This window comes from Electrona antarctica (assembly GCF_951216825.1).
Source record: "Electrona antarctica genome assembly, chromosome: 1".
Taxonomy (NCBI): domain Eukaryota; kingdom Metazoa; phylum Chordata; class Actinopteri; order Myctophiformes; family Myctophidae; genus Electrona; species Electrona antarctica.
The window spans coordinates 58,777,055-58,800,684 of record NC_136806.1 but is presented as its reverse complement, the minus strand read 5'-3'; the positions used below and the strand labels follow the sequence as shown (position 1 = coordinate 58,800,684).

At 39.9% G+C, this 23,630-nt stretch overlaps 2 protein-coding genes and 1 long non-coding RNA gene across 4 annotated transcripts; 1 reads left to right on the top strand and 2 right to left on the bottom strand.

Annotated features, from left to right (window-relative positions):
* Positions 1-772: 772 nt before the first annotated feature.
* Positions 773-6,932, bottom strand: LOC306923427 (protein eva-1 homolog C). Of its 2 annotated transcripts, XM_079501518.1 has the most exons (8): positions 6,789-6,932; positions 4,273-4,481; positions 3,537-3,660; positions 3,213-3,365; positions 2,819-2,962; positions 2,191-2,262; positions 2,028-2,108; positions 773-1,791 (listed from the first exon to the last, which is right to left on the bottom strand). In XM_079501518.1, exons 1-8 carry the CDS (start codon positions 6,886-6,888, stop codon positions 1,406-1,408), a joined length of 1,269 nt encoding a protein of 422 aa, XP_079357644.1. In that variant the 5' UTR covers positions 6,889-6,932; the 3' UTR covers positions 773-1,405. The 2 variants fall into 2 exon arrangements, with proteins under 2 accessions (XP_079357644.1, XP_079357645.1); XM_079501519.1 differs by lacking the exon at positions 2,028-2,108.
* Positions 6,933-10,735: 3,803 nt separating this feature from the next.
* On the top strand, positions 10,736-14,683 carry clic2 (chloride intracellular channel 2). The gene is made up of 6 exons (XM_079511575.1): positions 10,736-11,007; positions 12,145-12,254; positions 12,801-12,926; positions 13,497-13,600; positions 13,825-14,006; positions 14,371-14,683. The coding sequence occupies exons 1-6, from the start codon at positions 10,954-10,956 to the stop codon at positions 14,533-14,535; spliced, it is 741 nt and encodes a 246-aa protein (XP_079367701.1). The 5' UTR covers positions 10,736-10,953; the 3' UTR covers positions 14,536-14,683.
* Positions 14,552-16,071, bottom strand: LOC306930562. Its single transcript, XR_013790899.1, has 2 exons — positions 15,357-16,071; positions 14,552-14,704 (listed from the first exon to the last, which is right to left on the bottom strand). It is a non-coding gene; the product is annotated as an uncharacterized lncRNA (long non-coding RNA).
* Positions 16,072-23,630: the final 7,559 nt, after the last annotated feature.

The window sequence follows — 23,630 nt, the reverse complement described above, 5'->3', positions numbered from 1 at the left end:
CCTTATATTTGCCAAAATATATATAGCATAGGCCCTATAGGCTATAGGCATATGGAAAATGTCTTTAAGTAAAATAAAGTATGAACTAGGCTATATGATTATAACATTTAAACATTATTTTTTTTTAACATTTTGGACAAAATATTTTTGCCCAATAATTGCCCAGATCTCCTGTAGGTGCCCAGATCTCCTGTAGGCCTACTGGTTGGTCGGATTCGGCTAGGCCTACTTTTGATGCGCGACACCGTCGAACGACGAACGAACTCTAGGCTGCCATGTTCTGTAACTGTTGTGGTGGTCTGGTGGAGGGCTGCATGTGGGCAGTCCAGTCCGAATGGGTAGGCTATACATCTCTGACTCTGTCTCTGCCACAGCTCACGCCTTTCTTTTCTTTTTTCCTTTGTCCCTACATTCACTGTCGTAGGCTAGCCGTTACTGTCTGAACTTGAAGACCGCTTGAAGACCGCTCTCATAATATCCTTCTTTGATTAATTGAAAATGGTGGGCCCTATTGTAAACAAATGTAATGCTTTATGGTGTCGTCCACTCACAGTTAACAGTTTTTGTATTGAGTTGTAGTTGAAATGTACTGTAATTCTGCAAACTGTTAATAAATCAATCAATCAATCAATCAATTTCAATATCCTCCGAGTCGACTATAAAGATCAATGAAGTGAGTGACACTGACACACAAGTCATATAGGCTGCTGCCTTCTGTAGTTAGTTATCTTTATTTAATTATGACGAATTACACAGAGTTTTGTACAAATGTGAGATTCTCCTCCTCCTACATGATCCATCCAATCCTCAAGTAGACTTTACTTAATTGTCTTAATACCTGAAATCAACTGAGACCTAAAACCACTGAACCTACGGTATTACTTATTAGTAATGTTATAGTGCCATCTACTGGCAGGAGTTAAGGCTTCCATGTGACTTTTTACACTTGACTGTTTTAGGGGAACCTGGTAGTAATGTATTATGCAAATAGACTAGACACCATTGAATGTACTGTAATATGTCAAAAATAGGTTTTTCAATATTATTTTTATGGTCTTTTTGTTGATAGTGTATGTACAAATACTGAAAAGACTTAGCAGAGAGGGGGATGATGACACATGCATGCACACAACAGGTCCTGAGTCAGACTTAAACACAGAATTTCCATTACTAAGGTAGGTGTTTAAATCACTGACTAAACACTGACATCAAAAATGACAATGATTTCGACTCTGAACAAATGATTATTTTTGTGCTTCCTTAGAGTATAACTGGCCTGGTTGATATTTTGTTTCGTATTGTATGTTTACAGTACTGCTGTGTTTAGGACCCCCTCGAAAACGAGATTCTGCATCTCAAAGGATTAAGCCTAATATAGAATTTCAACACAGGTGTATTTAACCCCTCAGGTACTGAAGGCCTTAATCTTTTGAATGGCGTAAGGGCTGGCGTTTCGATGCGGCCACATGTCTCCGTGGGGCAGGTTCTTTGGCTCTTCCCACTCACGCTCCACCATCTCCACAGTGGTCACGGATGGACTGAGGCTGTCCGCTATGCGGTAGGATTGAGTCAGGCGACGGAAGGAGGAGGTGTCTGAGACGTCGTCGTCGTAGAGATCCTCCATGAGCTCCCGGCGTCCCCTGCGAGACGCGCTGAACTCGTCCTTCAGGTCAGAGGCCAAGCCCTTCACGTCCCTCACTATTGTGGAGCGCAGGCCAAACAGACAGAGCAAGAATACCAGACCACCACAGATACCAGAGACAAAGTACAGAGCCACTCTCTCAGGGAGACCTGTAAAGGGAAATATGTATATGGAAAGGTCACAGGTCAAACTCATTGTAAACAAGTACATTCACAGTTTAGCAGGTAATCATTCCGGCCTTTATGTTATTTTGATCATAGGCTTGAGAGACCTACAGTATCTCTCATAAGACATGTAAGACCAATGTCTTCTGTTGAATAGGGTGGAGCCGCATTTGTTTGACATCTGCGGGAGTCAGTGCGTAGTTATGTGTACACATACGTACCCAGAATCTTTTCTAAGACCTCCAGAGAGTTGGTTAAGAGCACGTTTTGAGGCCTGGAGTTGGGGCCAGTGTACCATCCGCCTGCAGGTGAGAGGGGGCTGGGCTCAGAAGCCGGTGAATGTCTACACGCAGCTAAATAGAGGATACTCTGTCTTATTCTTACCATGCGTGTAGTCAGAGATCAGGAAGGGATCCGTGGATCCACGACCCACATCCTCGAGAAGGTATCGAGGCACTGAAGAAAACAATGTACATTTTTTCACATAAGACCTGATGCAACTCACCATGCTACCTCACAAACAAAGTGAAAGTTGCACTGCCAAATTTGTGAGTGATACTGCAGTATTGATTCCAAAAAATACTTAAGACGTAAAAATTACATAGTACATTTTCTTCTAAATATCAATGCATTGCTGTAAATTCACAGATTTTCCAGAGATTTAAAATATATATATTGGTAATAGTGGATAGAAGCAGATCTACAAGCTCTCAGTCACAACATCACGCTGCGAATCGTTATGTTGAGCTTGAACGTCTCTTCACCATATTTTAAATAGGGCCTAAGTGGCTATAAATCATGTGGCCTAGTATATTTACTATAGCAATGTGGTGGAGTCAAAAGTACAATATTTGTGTTTGAAATGTAGTGGAATTAAAGTCATGAAACATGCGTATCCAAAAAAACAAATACTCAAGTAAAGTAAAGTACAGATACACTCATGTAAATGTACTTCCTTTCTGTCCACCACTGCTCACAAACAGTAACATCCTCCCTGTGCCGTGTCACTCACCACAAGTGAAGGACACTCGCAGGTGTTTCCTGGTGCCAGGGAAGCAGGGGTCCCCGAAGGTCTGAGTGTCTGCCAACACTGAGCAGTTAGCTCTGCCATGGCACCTTCGCGACACCTTCCGCAGGGCTGATGGGGACAGACACTCTGAGGAAGATGTAGTGTGATTCGAAGTTGTTATTAATCTTATACAAACGCACTGATTAGCTATTAGCTGTTAGATTTAGACTTGTTAAATATATTTGATCTCCAGTGAAACAATTATGGATCATTCATGTTTTACCCTCATGTAATTAACAGATAAACAAAGCACAGCCATTCTCAATCAAATTTACTTAAATTGGTACTTTGACCACTAGATGGCACTTAAGTTCCATGTATTAGACTAGTTTCAGACCCATGTCAACATGTGGGGCAGTTTCCTGAGGGCAGTTGGGACTTCCATGCAGTAGGTGTCCAAAGGTGGCAGAGTAGATGGCCAAGACAGTGTCATTCTTGCATGCCAGCCTCAGGCGCTCATTTTCACACACCAACCTTGTACGATGGTGCTCTGAAAAGAAATGTCACTAGTATATATATATTTTTGACAAACTAAATAATCCAAAATATATTGTGAGCATATCAAATAATTGATGTAGTGTAGGCCTAAGTCATTATAAACAGCTAAACTCCAAGAGCATTTGCTCTGGTTATATGATTTTAAGTTAACCATAATGGATACCTGGACGGCATTTGTAGGAAACCACAAGATATTTGCTGGTGAGTGGGCAGGGGTCTTGTCCAAACACTTGACTAATGACAGGGATATAACAGGAGCGCCGGTCCTGACATTCTGACACTACTTTCTGCAACGACAAGAAAACATTTATAACCACTGTCAGTCAGTCACACAGTTTCGATTTACCACGTCCACTCAGTGTTACTTGTTTTATACTTGCGGTATTAGGCTAAGTACGCCAAAAGGGGAGGGTTTGTTTTTACATGATCAAGGAAACACTGAGGTAATACCATAGGTAATACCAAACATGTTCTTTGACTATAGAGTGGTGTATCCGGGGACCCCCAAAGATACAGTTAATTCATAATTAGTAACCAAATTGACCCTTACAGTTCTGTATAGAAATGTGTATCATCAAAGTTAAGTGAACACTGATGATTTTACATAGGACTACAATGGAAACAGTGTAGGCCTACCTTTGTACTTTTTGGAAACAGCTTGACAGTGAGGGTTCAACAGTTCGATTATAAAAAAATAAAAATAATAGACATTTTCAACATTTTACCTCATGGATTGATAAACATCTACAAGCTGATATACTAATTGATTAATTTAAAAAAAAGTACAAATAGAATAATCATTAGGAAAATAATCAATAGTTGCAGCCGTAATAGTGAGGTATTGTGCTTCATGTGCTTCATTTTCATGAGATGCAGACATCAGATCATGAGATGGTTACCTCCATAGCAATGGAAGACGTACACTCAGTGTTGTCCTCCTCAGGTGTGGTTGTGTTATTAGCAGAGGGGCATAAATGTTGACCTGGCACACGTCGTCCATAGAACGCTGACAGGACGGCTATAGATGTCCTTGAGGGACACTTGATGAGGAGTGTGCCCCCATCACAGGCATGGGTGGTGTGGTTCTTCAGAATTGTGTGGAGGTATACTGGAAGATAAGACAAGTTGATGCAAATGTAATAGTATGCACCTGTCGTCGGTGTGATATGTTTTTGGTAATAGTAGGATTTCAGAAGACCACCCCCCAGTGCCCCCCTGTTCAACGGGGGCACTGGGGGGTGGTCGCCCGGCAGGCCAGACCACACTGTATGGTAACCGAACTCCACACTGTTTTTTTTCTGTATTTTTATTTTGTTTTATTATTACTTCTTTCTTTCCTGTTTCCTGTTTGTCGTTTTTTGTTTTGTTGTGTATACTTACCAATACCTTTCGCAACACACGCTTATGAATAATGTATGTGTATTTGTGTTGTCTAGTGGAAAAAAAACGAAAAAAACAACAACATTGGCACTTGCTGTAAAACTCACCATGCATACGAAATCCCATTTGTCAATAAAATATAATATAAGGATTTCAGAAGTTTGTGGACCTCAGTGTGTTATACATGATGAAAAGAAAAACTGAAAGAGAATGGAAATGACTAACAGATGCAGCATTGTAATTATGTCCTCCCTGATGCAAAGCCAGTGCATGTAATCCAGAAGATAAGTGGATAATATGTGCGCTAATCAAACAAACACTTTATCTAATCTGAAGGGGAGTGGTTTAATGTGCCATGTATCTCAAGATTAGAATATACTGTAGGCTATTCATCACATCGTGACGTCATATTTGAATCATATCTATAAAAGCAGAAGTGCACCATGACATAAGCCATAACTAAAAGTGTGATCTTATGTTTGAATGTGTTAACTTACAAATTACAATTAAACCTTCACCTGACAAACAGGGAATGATTGACTGACTCTTAAGTCTTAAGGCACACTTTAGGGACTTATTAGATGCTTATTTAATTTTGTCCCCTCCCTGTTCTGGTTGACAAGTGGGCAGTGTCCCAAACACTGGGCGCAGTTCTCCAAGACAACATTTGACCTCATGAGTCATGGATACAAATGCATTGGGCCAAGTAAATATAGACAGTGAATGGTCATCTAAGCCTCCCCTCCCATTGCACGTCCTGTCGTTGTACCCTACATGTGTTTGCGGGCTACACACGACACGTCTTCCTGGCTGTGTGCCTCAGTGGTAACTTCGGGGTGCAACAGAGTACCAGGCACTCGCTCACAATGAACTATTATTAGGACTCTCTAAGACATGCACACAGATACAGATCTTTATCAGGGTCAAGTATAGGCTACATCTAGGCTGCATTGTTGGCAATAGAGGTATCATTGATAAAGGCTAGCATTGTCACACTCGCAGAGACTTTCTCTGTCCTGTGGGAACAAATCAGCATTATCATAAAAAGTGTGTCAACAATTCAGACATTCGCCAAAAGATTTATAGTATTTCTACCTAGATATGCATGAATCTCAAGTGTTTTGTTTATTGCTTTGAAAGTACCTCTGGAAAGACTTCAATATGTTGAGATAGCCCTTTCCAGGGACAAATTAGCCATTGGGCCAGTGGGGCCGTGGCCCAGGGGCCCTTGGCTCTCAGGGGCCCTTCGGGGAAATTAGACCGTAAGGTACTAGGTTTGACGCCCTGAAAAGGGCTCCTGGGGCCCTTCATTGGCTGTTGATTTTGTTAAATTTAGGTTAAATAAAGATAAAAACACAGCAAAACACGAAAATGTCACGCGCACGCGCGCTATGGGGGCCCTTCAAATCTTACCGGCCCAGGGGCCCTCATGGGGGTTAATCCGTCCCTGGCCCTTTCTGATCCTGATCTGGATGATTTAAAGCACAGAGAGGAGGACAGTCTCCTAACCCCTGGTTCTGGTGTCTCAGCATGAACCATTGCAGCTGTTAGTAGCACCGGATATGCAGAAGATAAACGAGGGGATGTTTGATGTCTTTCAGGAGCTTCCTTTGCACCATTTACTATATGGGTCAATAACTCTCTGGAATGCACTGCCCAAAAACATCTTATCTACAATTCATAACAAAATTACTTTCAAAAAGAATATCAAGATATACCTTGCCAATTTGCCAAGTACATACCTGTGAACTGTGATTTGCGAATTTGTTCTTTTGATTTATAATGTGAATTTGTTCTTTGTATTTGTTTTTATTTTGTTCTGTTTTTTATTTTAAATTGTATTTTTAGTTGTACATTTGTATTGTATTTGTTTTATTCAGGACCCCAGGAAGACTAGAGGCTCAGTCATGTGTCTCTAATGGGGATCCTTCAATAAACATAAACACAACAACAACTACTACTAAAAGTTGCACAGATCAACCTCCTGACTTTGACCCATACTTCTAAGAAATTCTGAATGTCAAAATGCACTCACCGGTGAAGTCAGGAGCAGACAGTGTAGTGTGCGTGTTTAGAGCCAAGAAGAGAAGAGACAGAAAACAGCAGCACCTGTTGAAACTCCATGGAACCATCATCGCACATATCTCGCATAACGCCACAGAGTTTAATCGCAATGACTTGCGTTACTGACCCATTGCGTGCGAGTGTCTTGTAGGGTCAATGATGCCATTGTGTTCGCCAAAGAACAGCCCCCCAGTGAGCATAAAAGCAGCTGACTGCCTTAATTGAGCAGAGCTCATACAGACATTTGTGTACCTTTATGCTGTATTAGTTGATCAACTCCTGTGCACATAACTGTGAGGAGTTATTTTACTTTGTCTTGTGGGAAGAAATCTTGGCCCTCTCTGTATGTATTGGCAAAATCAAGACACTGCCATTATTCTTATGGGCTTAAATGGTCAAAACCAAGGACCCTGTTCATGGAGATAAGGTACCTTTTTTTTCAGGGAGTGACTTCCAGTTGCTGTGTGTCCCGTGGAGATATGACAATTTATCTCCACGAGATAGGGCTTTCCTTTTCCTCTGTGGAAAGGAAAGAGAGAAGACATAGGTCAGACATAAGTCACACTTTTCCATTGCTTTTTGTCTTTTCCAGGAACACAGAGACATTTTCACTTTCAAAACATCCTTACAATGTAGCCAATGAAACAAAACACAAAATGCTATGATTTGATCATTAATTCATTTCTAGTGGGCTGTCTTTCTCAATCCCGGTTGTCATAACAACCAAACACTGGAGCCTGCACTCACCAGCAGTGAGTGAGTGCATTACATGGAAGCTATAAACAGACCTTTCTGTGTAGGGTGCGGATGTTATCAATGATGATATGAAAATGCCATACAAGATATCTTCATACCTATCTGATAAACTTAGAATATATACAAATTGCATCAAACAACTCCAAGATGTCTCCTATGTACTGTAGGTTGATATATGGTAAACACAAGTCCAGATCAGAATGTTCTGTAATCTGTACAGTGTACACATTAACCCGATAAAAGAAAAGGCAAGACACATTGTGCGTAACAGCATGACACTCCCACAAGTAATTCCATCCACCTCCTAAAAGCATTGTACATATAATGACTAATACTTCCTCAGAACTCCCTGGTATGACTGGCCTGCAGGAGCTGGAGGGGACTCAGGGAGTAGTAGTAGAGTAGAGTGAAGGGGGCAGAGGGAGGAGGTATTTGATAATTGCACAAGTTAACCTCCCTGTCTTTGCAGACATGTACACTGTGGTAGAAGAGGAGGGTGCTTTTGTAACAGGACTGTCTGAGCTGGGTTTCCTATATGGGCTCGACCAGTGTTAGTCATTTAATTTCCAGGATTTGTTACATGTTTTAGGAAATCAATTTCTGTGATGGAAAACATTCCCATCATCCACTTGGGCTGATAATTCAAAACAGACTCTTCTGTCCATCAGCAAGTCTTCACTGCATGTGGTCCTCAGAGTATATAAGTGTCTTATCTTGGCCTGTTTGGAAGGTGAAGTGTTCTTGAACCGTGTCCACACTGTGGCATAACAGTGACCTTCCCCCTACCATTTACTGGAATTACCCAGTCTATCTAAAAACCAAGGCAGAAGGAAAATGAAAGCCCCACTTATTATTGCAATACACAGCTGGCTGCCTCGCTCACTTGAGCAAAAGTCCCTATACTCCCCACTAGTAAAATCCTCAGTATTCATTTGACTATAATGTACAAATGGGTCTGAGTTACAAATGAGTTAGGGTCCATTTAAAAAAAAAATTACTGTGCATGCACACATATCTTAAACTGAACACAGCCAGCCTCATCACTTTTTTGAGTGTATAGTCTGGTTACCTGCGTGGGTTGTAGACCAAACTTCTACCGTTCTTCTGTGACAGAGCACCTGCTTGGCCAGGCCTATATGAGCTTTATAGCCAGGCAATACTAGTTGTCAACCAGTAAGGGTCCTGGCTACCAGGGTCTACATTTCTTAGTGAAATAGTAGAGACACCACTTCCAAGTTGTGTTAGTTCTTAGTTGCAGTGTTGCACCATCCGTCGTGTACAAATTCTATTTCTCCCTGCAGCTTACTTGTGTGAGGCCAGCACCCATGTATGCAGCACACAGTATAAATGTCATTTTCACATACCTTTATTTTACCTCGCCACAGACAGTTTCATATTGTATCTACATACTGTATCATTTATAAAATAAAGTTTTATTCGTTAAAATAAGTCCCAGATTGCCGCTTTAAATAATGAATGCCACAGACGAAAAACAGTCTAAGTCCACACTATTTATCCATAATGTATAAATGATAGATAAGGGTTCAGGACAACGAGGCCTTTTCGTGGAGGGGTCAGAATGAAATTTGGACTTCCTGTTTTTCGTCTGTGGTACTCAATTATTAATTTGAAATGGGTTGCCATGACGACAAAACACCATAAATCTTTTGCAATTCAAACAGTTTCACTTTCACTCAAGTGTCCCTGAGTGAGGGAGGAATAACTTTATTTCTATTTCCTCTTTATACCCAAAGGACCAGCTGCAGGGGGGTTCCCACACAATGATGCAATCATGATCAGTCACAACTAAAACACCCACTGACCCACAAATTATCACATGATTTCAATGAACAGGGCATAACAACCTGGTCAGACTTATAGCTAACCATATTTTGATTGATTTACTTATTGTAAAGTACTGTCACTGACTCGTGTTAGACAGTTACTTGTTAGTTTTTGTGTAGGACCACAATGGTAATAAGTCTACATTGGGCTCTTTAAGTCTGCACTGAAGAAGTTCACTTTTGGCAAATAGTTTATTTTGTTCTTGTAAAGCAATTGGGTTTTTGAAAGGCACTATATAAATTCTAGTTATTATGATATACCAACCCTGGACTTACATTAGAAATAAACCAACGTAACTTACCTCAAGCTAATTCATACATCATCATATAAACATACATAACGATACTTTATTTTATTTTTATTTTATTTATTTTTTAAGAAAAAATCACACCCATGTGAAGTGAGTGGTGCAACTCCGTGTGGGGGTTCCCGGGGGGGGGGGGGGTGTTCCAGACCCCCAGGAACGCGCCCAGGGGGGGCGGTTCCGGCGTGCCGCCCCGCGTCCGAAATGGTTGAGAAATGACAGAGTTACCGTGTGCCGGTCCCTCTACTGTACCCTCTACTGTACTGTACTGTACTGTCACTGTACTCTACTGGCACACCCGAAATCATCATATATACAGTTAATATGTGCGTGTGTGTTTGTGTGTGTGTTAGGTTGCGAAAAACAACCATGCTGTTTTCGTGCTCATACCCAGCCAGCCAGCCAGCCAGCCAGGCAGGCAGGCAGGCACCCACCCAGCCAGCCAGCCAGCCACCCACCCACACACATAACTCCGTAAGGGAGTGGTTGCACCACTCAAAAAGTAATTTAGAGCATTAGAAGGATAAAATCAGTTACCAGAAAAAGCAATGTGTGTTTTCAATGAGTCTAACACCTGTACTGACCAGGGTCTGAACTAAGTTGAATAGGTTTAAGAGGGGGGCGTGTCTGATCAAATGAATGACAAATATCTAAAGTATTAAATTAAACAATTTAGCTTGATCCCAGAAGTGGATTTAAAAGATGTTTTATATTAAGTAGATTGCCGAGGAGAATAATCTGTAGCATCAACATGTAAAACTCCATATTCATCATTTGAATGGGAGTGACTCAAAACGGATGATGTGTCTTTTGAGTCACATGGTGATATCGGCAATATTGTTTGACTAACAATGTGTTGCGGCAGGACCTATTTTAAGCTCTCTTCACACATTTAGGCACTGGGTATATATATAAAAGAGTGTACCCCGCCCATTCTCTGGCCCTCCCTCTCCTCTGGCTTCAGTGAAAGTGTGCTGCTCGGAGCGCTATAGGCTCAGAGAAGCCAGACAAAACACACCAGCAGTAAGGTCCTAATATCTCCTGAGAGCCCTGCATCAATAAAGTCACTCTTCGGTCCAGAGCAGTCAGTCACATACGGTTGTTCAATAACAATCTTATTACATTACTATTCCAGTGCTGTGTAGAGGTTTTGGACTGCACACATCCACTAAATCCACTTCAAGAGAGCAGTTGAGGTGACAGGATATTTGGACTTGTTTTTTGGGACACCATGGCACTCCGACAGAATTCTGACCAAGATCCGAGCATTGAGCTATTCATAAAGGTGAGTGCAATTATCACTCATGTTAGATTAATCTGTTTTTTTTACATGATCTCGATAAACAGTGAAGAAGGGGAACAATACTGTAACAGAAAAAACAGTGGGGGAAAAAGTATATTTCAATTTTTTTGTAATTTACAACTTAACAAAGTAAATATGACTGAAATATTTGTGAACTGAAATATATTTGTGTATTGCTCACTCCCTCGCTATCACCAAGAATTGCCCTTGCCCTTGACAAACACTGGCATCAGATTCGTGACTCACTTGTCAATTAAGACTTAGTAATGTAAAAGGGCAGAGCTCTGCATTTCTCTGTGAGCACCATCAGTCAGGGAATAACATTGCTTTTCATGGGTGTCATCCACTGATACCTGAGTATGTGCATGTCGTGCAGTAAAATCCCATGTGTGTGTATACCTAGTGAGGGTCAGAGCTGGCTTTTTATCTGTGAACTCTGACACAACAGACACTGGAGGCCACGTTATCTTCATGTGCAGAAGGAGAACGGAACACACACACAGCCCCTGGCCTCCAGTCTGAAACAGGCACACCCACACACACATGCACAAAAATAGTAATTCATGACGAGAACACATAAACAAATACACAGCATGTTGTAGGCCTATGTGTTTAATTGTTCACATGCAAAATTGTGTATTGTTTATTTCAAAAAAGCCTCAAAAAAGCCAGAACACATGATGAAAGATAGAATAGAGTTACATTAATATTACAACAGTGCAGTACGTGTCTTGTAAAAAAAAATCATGTACAATGAATGTACATGATTAAATCTGACATCCAAAGCATATATCAGGTCAATCATGTCAATGTTAAGGTGGCACAGGAGTTGTTATTATGTGTCATGTGATGTAGTTTGGCAGAGGGATAAGGGAATGTTACTGTTAGCTAGCTTCCTCTCAAACACAATGCCTTCTTTTCATTTCCTTGGAAAGGGCTTTTAAATATCCTCCCAGACAGGTCCTACAATATCTGTTGGAAATTAGCAGAAAACATTTGGGGGACATATAGCCTCATTTCATACGACTATGAGCTAAATACGATCTAAAGGCACTAGTAGTCACCATGCCATCTTAATCCTGGCTCTCTTTTGTGTTGCTTTTTTGTCCTATTTTGTAGGCCGGACATGATGGTGAGAATGTGGGGAACTGCCCCTTCTGCCAAAGGCTCTTCATGGTACTCTGGCTCAAAGGAGTGAAGTTCACGGTGACCACAGTTGATATGAGGAAGTAAGCACACTTCTTCCCTAAGAAAACATCCTGAGCATCTGGTTGAACTCGAAGGCAGTTTCACAAAGTGCCCTATTATGAAATTACTGGAATTACTGAAATTTGTGAAGAACCGACACATTTGTTAATGGTAGTATTACTCACTGCACTGGGTTTAACGGGGGGGGAGAGAGAGCTTGTAAACTCAAAGCATTTGGAAACTCTTTACAAAGAACTCTGTGTTGCTATTGAACAAACACCTTTCTTTTATTGTGTGAATTTCTCATGGCCATTACCCGCAAGCAAATAAGAAAAACAGAAAACTTTGAAAGGATGCTGATAATTCAGTGATTACAAGCGCACAGAGCTCTTTAAACCAGCGGCCACTCCCACCTTAGAATGTTTTATTAACAGAATCAACAGGCAATGTGAAAATCATTAATCCACAATGCCACAGATGTTGACATGCTAGATAACAAATTGTGGAACTGAATGGTTATGTATTCATACATAGCCAATGTCCCTCCCTTTCGCCACCATCTATTCACTGGACTCTGTGTTCTCCAGGAAACCAGCAGAACTTAAGGATCTGGCACCTGGAGCCAACCCTCCTTTCCTCCTTTACAACGGCACGCTCAAAACAGACTTCATTAAGATTGAGGAGTTTCTAGAGACGACAATTGCACCTCCCAGGTAGTACTGATGACTTTCAAAGGGCAGTATTATGCGTGTCTTAAGTACCAGGTCTTATTACTTAACTTAAGACCTGGAGGCGTGGCCAATGCTGTTTGGCCACTCAGAATAGCCAAATGGCATTGATCACACCTCCAGGTCTTAAGTTAAGTAATAAGACCTGGTACTTAAGACACGCATAATACTTTTATCCGTTATCCTGAAACTTGTGAATTCATTCAAGTTCCTTTTTTTATTGTCATTCACACATTTTACATCAGAGATGTCCAGCCAGAACAAGATTATTTTAAAACACCACCCCAATAAATAATATAAAAAACATTGAATGCCCATAAATAATAATAATAATAATAACAATAAATGCATGTTATTACTAACACAAATTATTATGACCAGAAACCTTAGACATATAAGATTTCACATAGGCTAATGTGATGTTGACATATTGCACATACTAAGTTAAAGTGCATATGTATTTTCCAATGTGTATCTAGACACAAATTAAATTGTACTTTTTGTTCAGTTCTTAATTTGTTCATCACCAGGTACATTTTCCCGTCTCACCCACAGGTATCCTCATCTAAGCCCGCTTAACAAAGAATCCTTTGATGTGGGTGCTGACATTTTTGCCAAGTTCTCTGCTTTCATCAAGAACAGTCCAAATAACAGTATTGGTAAGTTCAGTTTGGCACAATACACCAACCAAAATTGCACTCTAAATGCATAACCTCTGATCAACTCAATTGGATGTAAGATAATGGAATGTTTCTGGAAATTGTAAAACAATAATAAATAGAAGATTCCCATAATATATATACCATCCCTTTAATGAATGCCAACATTGAATTAAAAAAGAAAGCACATCAACTTATATTCCAATGTGTTGCTGACTTACCAGTCCATGAGAAAAACCTGCTTCGAGAGTTTAAACGGCTGGATATCTACTTGAACACCCCTCTGCCTGAGGAGATCGACCACAATGCCAGAGAAAACATCACCGTCTCCAAAAGGAAGTTTCTTGATGGCAACCGCCTAACCTTAGCTGACTGCAACCTCCTACCCAAACTACATGTCATCAAGGTGAGATGAGTAAGCTGCTGCATCTGGCATGAGGACACATGCCAGTATAGTATAACTTTTAGTTAAACAAGGACACGAGACTGTTCTATATAGCTGGAAAATGCAAAGACATATTTTCAACTATCCTCAATGGATTGGACGTGTATAAATAAGGCAACATCCGTGATATGGAGAGGAGTATGCACTGCACAGAGCAAACCATTCAGGCATAGTCATTGTGTCTTTATTATGAGTTCATTACTGTCAGGGTTAGTGTGTCACATGTGTCAGATAAATCTGTACCCAGCCAAGCAATACCCTAATAATACGTCTATTTCTTGTGATCTAATGCACTATGAAATAATATAATTACCCTACTTTCCAGATTGCTTCCAAGAAGTATTGTGACTTTGACATTCCAGCCCAGTTCACAGGTGTGTGGCGGTACCTACAGAATGCCTATGAGAGAGAGGAGTTCAACCAGACATGTCCAGCCAACATAGAGATTGAGAAGGCTTACCTCAGTGTGGGTAACAAGAGATTACAGTAATTTCATGTGTCCCCCAACATTTTTTTTATTTCAAATTTTCACCAAATATTGAAACAGACAACAAAAACAAAACATAAAAACAAAAAAACAAAACAAAAAACAAAACAAAAGATAAACATAAAAACAGCTTGACATAAACTACAACAATATAGCATTTGTTGTCCCCCAACTTAAAGGACAACTTTAGTTTTTTTCAACCAAGGTTCATGTTTTAGGTTGTTATTAGAGAAAGTAAAAGATGAGTGTCCATTTTTTTTCATTTGCTGCTTTCTTTCGTTTTAGGGATTTTAGCTGTTTTTGACAGGGGGGCGGGGGCATTCGAGCATGGGGCTAAATCTGTATCTTTTTACACAATTTTATGGTGATTTCTTTTTTTATGGTTTACTATAGTCCTAATAAACCCCAGGAAATTACATCTGGCCACAGAAGATCACAGGATCTACTGAATGTGAAGGTAGCCTACTGGGGGAAGGCTTATACTGTGTGTATAGGCTCAATATGTCAGTTTGACACATTCAGTAGATCCTGTGATTTTTTGTGGCCAGATGTAATTTATTGGGGTCTAGTAGGACTATAGTAAATAATTTAAAAGAAAATCACCATAAAATTGTGTAAAAAGATACATATTTAGCCCCATGCTCGAATGCCCCGCCCCCCTGTCAAAAAATGCTAAAATCCCTAAAACGAAAGAAAGCAGCAAATGAAAGAAAATTACCTCACCTTTTAGTTTCGCATGAACCTTGGTTGAAAAAAACTAAAGTTGTCCTTTAAGTATCCAGCACATTTATATATGGCAATCGGAGCATAGTGCTGAAATCTACAAGACCAAATACCAAGGAAAACACCTTAAAGATCTGTTGTCTTTACACCCAAACCTCAACGTTTAATAGTGGAAGGGGTGAAATAGAGCATGGACGATTACAAGTATAGACTATTTATTAAAACGGCTTCCTTTGGAAAAAGAAAATTCATGTTTTATGCCAAAGGGAAAGTGTGCAATTATAATCTTTTTGTCTATAGTGTAAATATATATATATTTTTTACATGTTGTTTATGATCAAAACACCCTTATTAAAATATAGTATATGATTATGCTAGTGTAATTCAAACCGCTGCAGTAACCAACAGTTCATGGTCTTTTTCTTAATGTAAAACTGACAATAAATCTCTGTATCGTATGTATAACTGACCTGTATGACTAATACAGTACAACACAACTGTATAGTTTTTCACAATATTGCATAATAAAATGTCTCTTGTAATCATGATCTCTCTCTCTCTCTCTTTCTCTCTCTCTCTGTCTCCATTTTTGCCTTAAAGAATGTATTGCCATAGCTCAGTGTATATCAACAACCCAGTATCATCAGATCACATGTGTGATTGATATCCATTTATTTCCAGGCACAGACAAAATACAAATTAAATAAAAAATAAACATTTTCAACAACTTGAAAAATATATTTTCGATTCATCCTCTTTAATTCTGGGTTACATGTATAAAACAAGGTTTAATCTACACAGCATACAATGGATATTCAAATTTGAGACACAAAGATGATTGTGGGGAGAGTGAGGGTGTTTGCAACCAGTTAACGCAACCAGAAATTGCTGTATTCATCCTTCATATAGTTCTTAGTTTGTCACACAGTATTTCCAGAAACAGGCTGTTAAGGAGATAAAAGAAAAAGGCAACATTAGTGAGAAACACAAAAGACAAAGAATGAAAATATATTCTGCCAAGAATGCTGAATGCTTCATATCAATATATCCTATGTGTGTTTTTTCCAACTGATGTTAGATTAAACTGCATTGTCCTTTGGGGAAATGTGTTTAGACTAAAACTATGACGAAAAATGTTCGTCGACTACCTTTTTTCACAGATGGAAACTAAATAAAAAGTAAGCTATGGTGACTAAAACTAAGACTAAATATATTCACAATTTCGTCAACAAGTAAAAACTAGACTAACATGTTAGGGAGGGACTAGTGGAGAAGAGTTCCAGTAGAACTAAAAGACGAGTAATTTATTTTTGGTTCTGAAAATTGCAGATGTAAAGTACAGGCTATTTTCAGCATGCAAGCAAATGTAAAATCAGCCATTATGACGCCATCAAGGCCTGTCAAAATACAATTTAGTCAACTGTAGATTTAGTAGACTAAAATCTAAAGGTCAATTTCAGATGACTAAAATATGACTATAAAACTGAATTTTATTCAAACGACCATATGACTAAAACTAAATCAAAATTTGATGTCAAAATAAACACTGCATAGAAACACAGCAGCATATAATTTAGATAAGACAATACTTAGAATCTTCATGAATGTGTACATACAGTACATCCTAGTACCGATTCAACTGTAAGCAACCTGTATTAAAGGTTCTGTAAGTGATATTCTTTTGGGTAAACAAAAGGTTTATTCTTAAAAGGTTAAAGGAGTAGGCCTAGGAGTAGGCCTAGTTTATCCAAGACATTTTCTATCTCTTATTGTCGCATTCCTATAAGCCAATAATAGAATAATTGAATAATTGATGACCGGCGGAGTCTCAGGCGGAATAGAATCCAATCAGGAAAGAGCACCCATTTATCAGCTTCAATTTTATATTTCACTTCTTTATCCTGTATACTGTATAAGTTATCTCTCCTCATTGGATCAAATTGGTATCCCGGCCTGAAAATGTATCGTCTTTACTAAAGAGCTGGAGAGATGAGGTGACCCCTGTTACTTAACAGATACTATCATTTCTATCAGAATACAAAGCTATTTTAACTAATAATAATAATAATAAATGCTGAGATATAATATTGTAGGGCCTACATTGTTGACTTGATGTTGACATAGGATGCTGCTTTTGTGTATAAATTCAAGGTGTGGCACATGGCTGGCTGCAGCCCAAATTGCTTACCTCTCTTGTTGGTTTTGGGCAAGCTCTGCTCTGACCTAAGAAAACCCTGAGAGCGGAGCCTGTCAGCTGCTGCCAACTTTAAAACCACTTCTTTCAGGTCATCAACCTGAAATACGCACACAAGGTAATCATTTGTCATCTATTTCATAAATGGGCAACCGGCGGCCCGGTGGCCCCCACCTTCACTTATAAGGTGTCCCTCAAGTTAATATTCAGAATACTGATATATTACTGATTTCAGCTATTACAGTTTGAAACATGCAATATGACATCATGACCCGCTTTAATTACTTCAGTCTAAATTAGTAGCTTAATGATCGAGTAGTGTTATAAAATGTTATTGTCTTTTTTACGTCACATATATTTGTATTTACTGTAGTTCATAAAGTTAACATAACTATAATTAAAGGCATTTGAAAGGCATTGAAATTAAATAAAAAATTTAGTTTTCAGGATTCCAATAAAAATAATTGCAAAAAAATAATTCAGGATTCCAATTAAAATATAGCAAAAATAGCTGATCGGCCATTTTTGCTACGACAGTAATATGCAATGTGGCCCTCTGGAGTCAGTGTGGAAATATAGTGGCCCTCTCCATCATCAAAGTTGCCCATCCCTGATCTAATTGACGCTTTTCAGATGGTATAAAAAAATGTTTTCAGTCAATGATTAGCAGACTTACCATGTTGGGAAATCTATCCTGTGGCACTGAATCTTTAGTCCCTTAAAATAAATAGGTGAAGCATCAAGTTGAATATCACACGTGACAATTCAAATGGCAATAATCTTTCTGTGCATTATGTACCCCCGTCCTTCTCTTTACCTTTGTTCCACGTATCACTCTCTCCATCATGCTGTATCAAAAGAGGATATACGTTATTCCACTTTCTCCGGTCCCCCTGTGCTGTGTACTCTGACTTCTCTCCATCCTCCACCTCTGCCACTAATTTCTGTATGAAGTCTGGTGAGAGAAAACATCAGCCTATTACTATTACCTTTGACTGCTGCTGTAATACTATTGCTGTCAGCTATTAGTATCAACACATGTGCACCAATGGTCTCTGGAGGCCCTTATCTTACAGGAAAAACTGCCACAAATAATAGTCAAAGTCAAAGTCATATGATTTGTCACAAACGTTACCGCAGTGAAATTTGTTCTCCGCATTTGACCCATCTCTTGGAGCAGTGAGCTGCAGCCAAGGAGCGGTGAGCTGCAGCCGTGCCGCGCTCGGGAATCATTTGATTAGTAGATTTTTTTAATAATAATATTATAGAATTATTGTACTCAATAAACTAGAACTGGTGAACCACAGTGTAATCCCAACACCTATGTACCTCGTTCCTGACAAAGGAAATGTAGTCTCTATGGAACAAGTCATAACTAAGATTTGACCTAAACCGGTAGGTATACTGACAATAAAATCAGACAATGAGAAATCAATATAATGAAAAAGGGAAGACGATGAAAACAATGATTTCCTCCTACCTGTCTGGGTTTCCAAGTTGGAGTCTGGATATAGTGGAATAGCACGTGGCCTTGCAGAGCAAATCATTGCTAAAAGGTAGAGTGCTATAGAGAGCATGGTGACAATATTTTAGGAGGACCAGATCTGGACTGCCTCAGTGCAAAGAACCTCTCTTTTATATGTTCCTTGCCCATCCATCACAGTGTGATCAATACATTATCATCACGGCCAGTCTTGTCCATAATGGTTTTGACGTGATGGCCCAGTCGTCATGGACGCAATTCTGGAGACCCTGTCAATTCAGACAGCATATCTCTGCTTGTACAGAGAGCCCTAACAAATGTTTACTCTCCAAGAGCAATCAGCGGGCTGTCGAACAAGCTAAGATGCTTTATATGTCTAACGCTATTTTTTTGTGTGATTGGCTGTTCACCCACCGTAGAGCCTAAGCATGTATCATTGATGATATCCTGCTCTAGGGTTGGTACAAAGAGTTTGAGGAAATATGGTACTGCTGCACTGGTTTTCTACGTCATTTGGTGTTTAACAGCCAGCATTAAACAAGCAATTAGTAAAGGGACTGTCTCATAAGGAGAATCTATTGGCATTTCTCTGTCATTCAAAATCATGTGGTTAGTCATACGTGAAGTGTTACATCAGGTCAGTAGTAGCCTGGTCAGTAGTGACATTGAACAGCTTTTGCGGCTTCATTTCTTAGAAATGTTTATCGTATGGAATATGATATGGATGTAGAATAGATTGATTGTAGAGTAGTTCCGGAGGAACGGGTTGTGTGGCTCTGGTTTTTCCCTAATGGGACTGATCGAGGGTAGCTACTGGGACGTAAGTCGGGACTTGATCACCCCGGCTGGGTCACCTGAGTGAGGGGTATGATGTTGGAAGACCCGAAACCCCGATGACCTTGGGATACATCACTGAGGATACGTCCCAGGTGCATCCATGCAATGTATTGTTGTTTTAGTTATTATATTTATAGTGACTCATAGGAATAGACAAATTCAGAAACGGGTCTCATGGTCGCAGCTTACGTATTTCCTTTAGGCGGACTCGACATAGCTGCGGGGTTTAAACCCTCACCAGGCGCACCTCTTCTACTACAGTGAACGGTAGAGTGACTGATGTTAGTCTGCCTCAAGTTTTTTACTAACACTAACATTACAAAGATGCCCAGAACATCAAGATGAACCTGTTTAAAAAAAAAAAAAACGGAATGTCAAAATATCCACCGCAGGGTCTGAGACCAGAGCCATTGAGTAATGGTTGAGACGAATCAGTGAAAGGTCCTGAAAGATACATAACGTCAGTCTTACCCAATACCCAATTATATTTCTGTTTTATGAACACATGGCTGCTGTACTTTATACCTCATACTAAGCATTTAAAGTATGAGGTATAAAGTACGGCAGCCTTGTGTTCATAAAACAGAAAGATTGGGTATTGGGTAAGGGCCGATTCATACTCCTATTTTACAGCTGTTTCGGCGCTGTAGTGCCGAAATGATTTCAGCTCGTCAGACAATTTCAGTAGCACCGAAGAACCGACTTTAGGACAGTACCCGCCCCCCCCGAACCTCAAATGACGTCACATTGTAGGCTCTACAGAGCCGAACCGACTTTTATTCGGCTCTAAAATAGGAGTATGAATCGCGCCTAAGACTGACGTTATGTATCTTTCAGGACCTTTCACTGCTTCGTCTCAACCATTACTCAATGGCTCTGGTCTCAGACCCCGCACGGTGGATATTTTGACATTCCGTTTTTTTTTTTTGGAATGTTGCCACTACTGTTGGAGCAGCCATAAACTAAACAGGTTCATCTCGATGTTCTGGGCATCTTTGTAATGTTAGTGTTAGTAAAAAGCAGGTAAAAGAGTAACGTTTGAGGCAGACTAACATCAGTCACTCTACCGTTCACTGTAGTAGAAGAGGTGCGCCTGGAGAGGGTTTAAGCTGCGACCATGAGACCCGTTTCTGAATTTGTCTATAGACTACGTGACGACCAGGAATAGTCTGGTGACCACCGGAGAGACGGGTGGCAGCCGGAATGTAGACAGCACCCGGGAGCAGTATGGGCTGGCGCCGCAGTCTTCCGTGAGGAAGAAGCCCAACAAACCCACGGTGAGGCCTTTAGGAGGGCCATTCAAGCCGCAAGCGGAGCCTGCGTCACCACCATGGGCCAGTTGGAGCCTGCAGAACCATTGCAGCTCGAGAATCCACCAGCCCTGAATGAAGTGCCTGGTGCTGGGAGTCTGGTGCAACGCACAGGTGCTGTAACTGGTGAGAGCAGGAGTGGACCCAGGTGAGACGTAGGAGGGGCCCGGAGGCAACCCACAGAGCCTAGTCCTTCCACGCGCCAGATTGATGCGATCCACCGCATACCCAGTCCCGGGAGAGTAGTTCCGGAGGAACGGATTGTGTGGCCCTGGTTTTTCCCTAATGGGACTAATCGAGGGTATCTACTGGGATGTAAGTCGGGACTTGATCACCCCGGCTGGGTCACCTGAGTGAGGGGTATGATGTTGGAAGACCCGAAACCCGATGACCTTGGGATACATCACTGAGGATACGTCCCAGGTGCATCCATGCGATGTATTTTTGTTTTTTTGACCTGTGACCTGTAGATTGTGGACTGATTGAAAATTCTTCAATTTAAAGGACAGAGTGATATTTTAATGAGAATATATAACTTGGTCAATAGTTTACCTCATGGGAACATAACTCTAACGTGAAATACAAACACAATAGAGGAGACAAAACTAGTTTTTTTCTGTGTCCTCTGAAAGGGCTTTTCACTTCAGGACTCTTTGTCAAACTGAAGGTAGCTAATAGCCTGGAGATCTCTGACACCACCATGTCAAGGGGGGATGATTTATAGGGCTATCATCCTGAACTCTGTAGCAAACAATATCTGATGCAGCTGGCCATCATCACCTGACCAAAGTTAGAAAAGGCGCTATACCAGCAAGACAATGAGAAAAGGTCAACTGGGGTTAAAAAAGAAACATGTTAAACTATTTTTCAAATTGAAAACATCTATAACAAAACAAAAAGAAACAACACTAAATAGAATAGGCCACAGTGATGTAATGAAATATTAAATATGTCTAACAGATCTACTGATGAGATTTATTGCGACATACAATGTATATAAAAGAAAACATGAAAACGTAAACAAACATGCACTATCAAATATTTGGCACTGCTTGTACGCGCTGTGAAATATGTTGGGAAATGCTGCCCTCCTCTGGTTTTCGCTTTACTAACATTGCAAGCATTTAGTATTCAATAAAAGAAACTAAAAGAAAAATATAGAAACTATTAATCTATACAAACACTTCTCGAACACACATAGGCACACAACTGCAGACACACCATTTGTCTTTATTATTACCACCTAATTTCCTTGTGCTGTATGAAACATAATGCGCTTCATCTAAATTCCACAATCCGATCCCAACATCTCATATTCTTGTGTTTGACATTATGGTTTAACATGAAACGGAACAGTGAATGGAACAGTAAACCTCCTTCTTCAGGCACTTGAAATTAACTCAATAATAAAAAGTAAATCATCACAATATATAATTGTACGATACCACAGCCCTGTTTTACAGAGATAAAGAGAGACACAACCTTTCTGTTTTATAATTTATACGTAACACAACATATTTTGAATTATTTATTTTCATTTTACTGTAAAACATTATGTAGACTTACAATTTTACAATTCAGGCATTTAGCAGACGCTCTTAATCCAGAGTGATTTACATTAAGCAAGAACAAAAAGACTACACTTGTTTAGACTGCACAATAGTATAAAATGATCAAAATGTGAAAATGTGAAACCATCCTATATAGCTTTCTGTTGTGGTCCTGTTGATAACCTGGTGAAGGGGTAAAAGAAAGGTACATAGTAAAACACACAAACATACATTTATAATCAGGGTAAACTGGTATTCAGCAGTCTTGACTGGAAGCCTGCAGGCAAACCATTCCATTCCACATATAGCCTAGTACTGCTGCAGAGTATAACGTTTGTCCCAAACTACTTTTAAACCTGCATGGCACAATGCTTGTGGAACTACCTCTTGTGTGGGGTAGTGGGAACATCGTTAAAGGAGTAGGCCTACCGTAGTTCACCCAAACAATGACTTATTTTCTATCAATTATACACCCCAAGGATGGTTGAGGAACTACTGCATATAGCAGTGATTCTCAAACCTTTTCCAAGTCAAGGACCCCCACCCACATTTAGAATCTATTATTCTATTTGGTCGCAGACCCCCATCTGAAAATATTTTGTGCCAGGAACCCCAGAAGTACGGAGCCCCCCATGGCCTAAAGGGACATGGTGGAGATTTTTTTTTTATCTGAAGAGAATGTGTATGTAAAAAGATTTGTAGATTATTACAAGTTTTCAGAATATTTTCCATATTTTTCTGAAATTTCAAAAATAACATGTAGCCTACTTTATAATTAGGTAGGTTAGGTAGGTCTGTACATTTTATATGCACTACTGTACTTGTATTGTATTAATTGCTCGCTCTTATCCTTTTCCCATGTTGTTTGTCTTTTTGTTTTTTGTACGTTGATTTTATGTGATATGGACTACTGTCTGAAATAAAGATTATATATAAGCTTGCAGTAGGTAGTACAAGCTGAGGTTGTAGATCTTCTATTTTTGAAAATGATTGAAATGCCA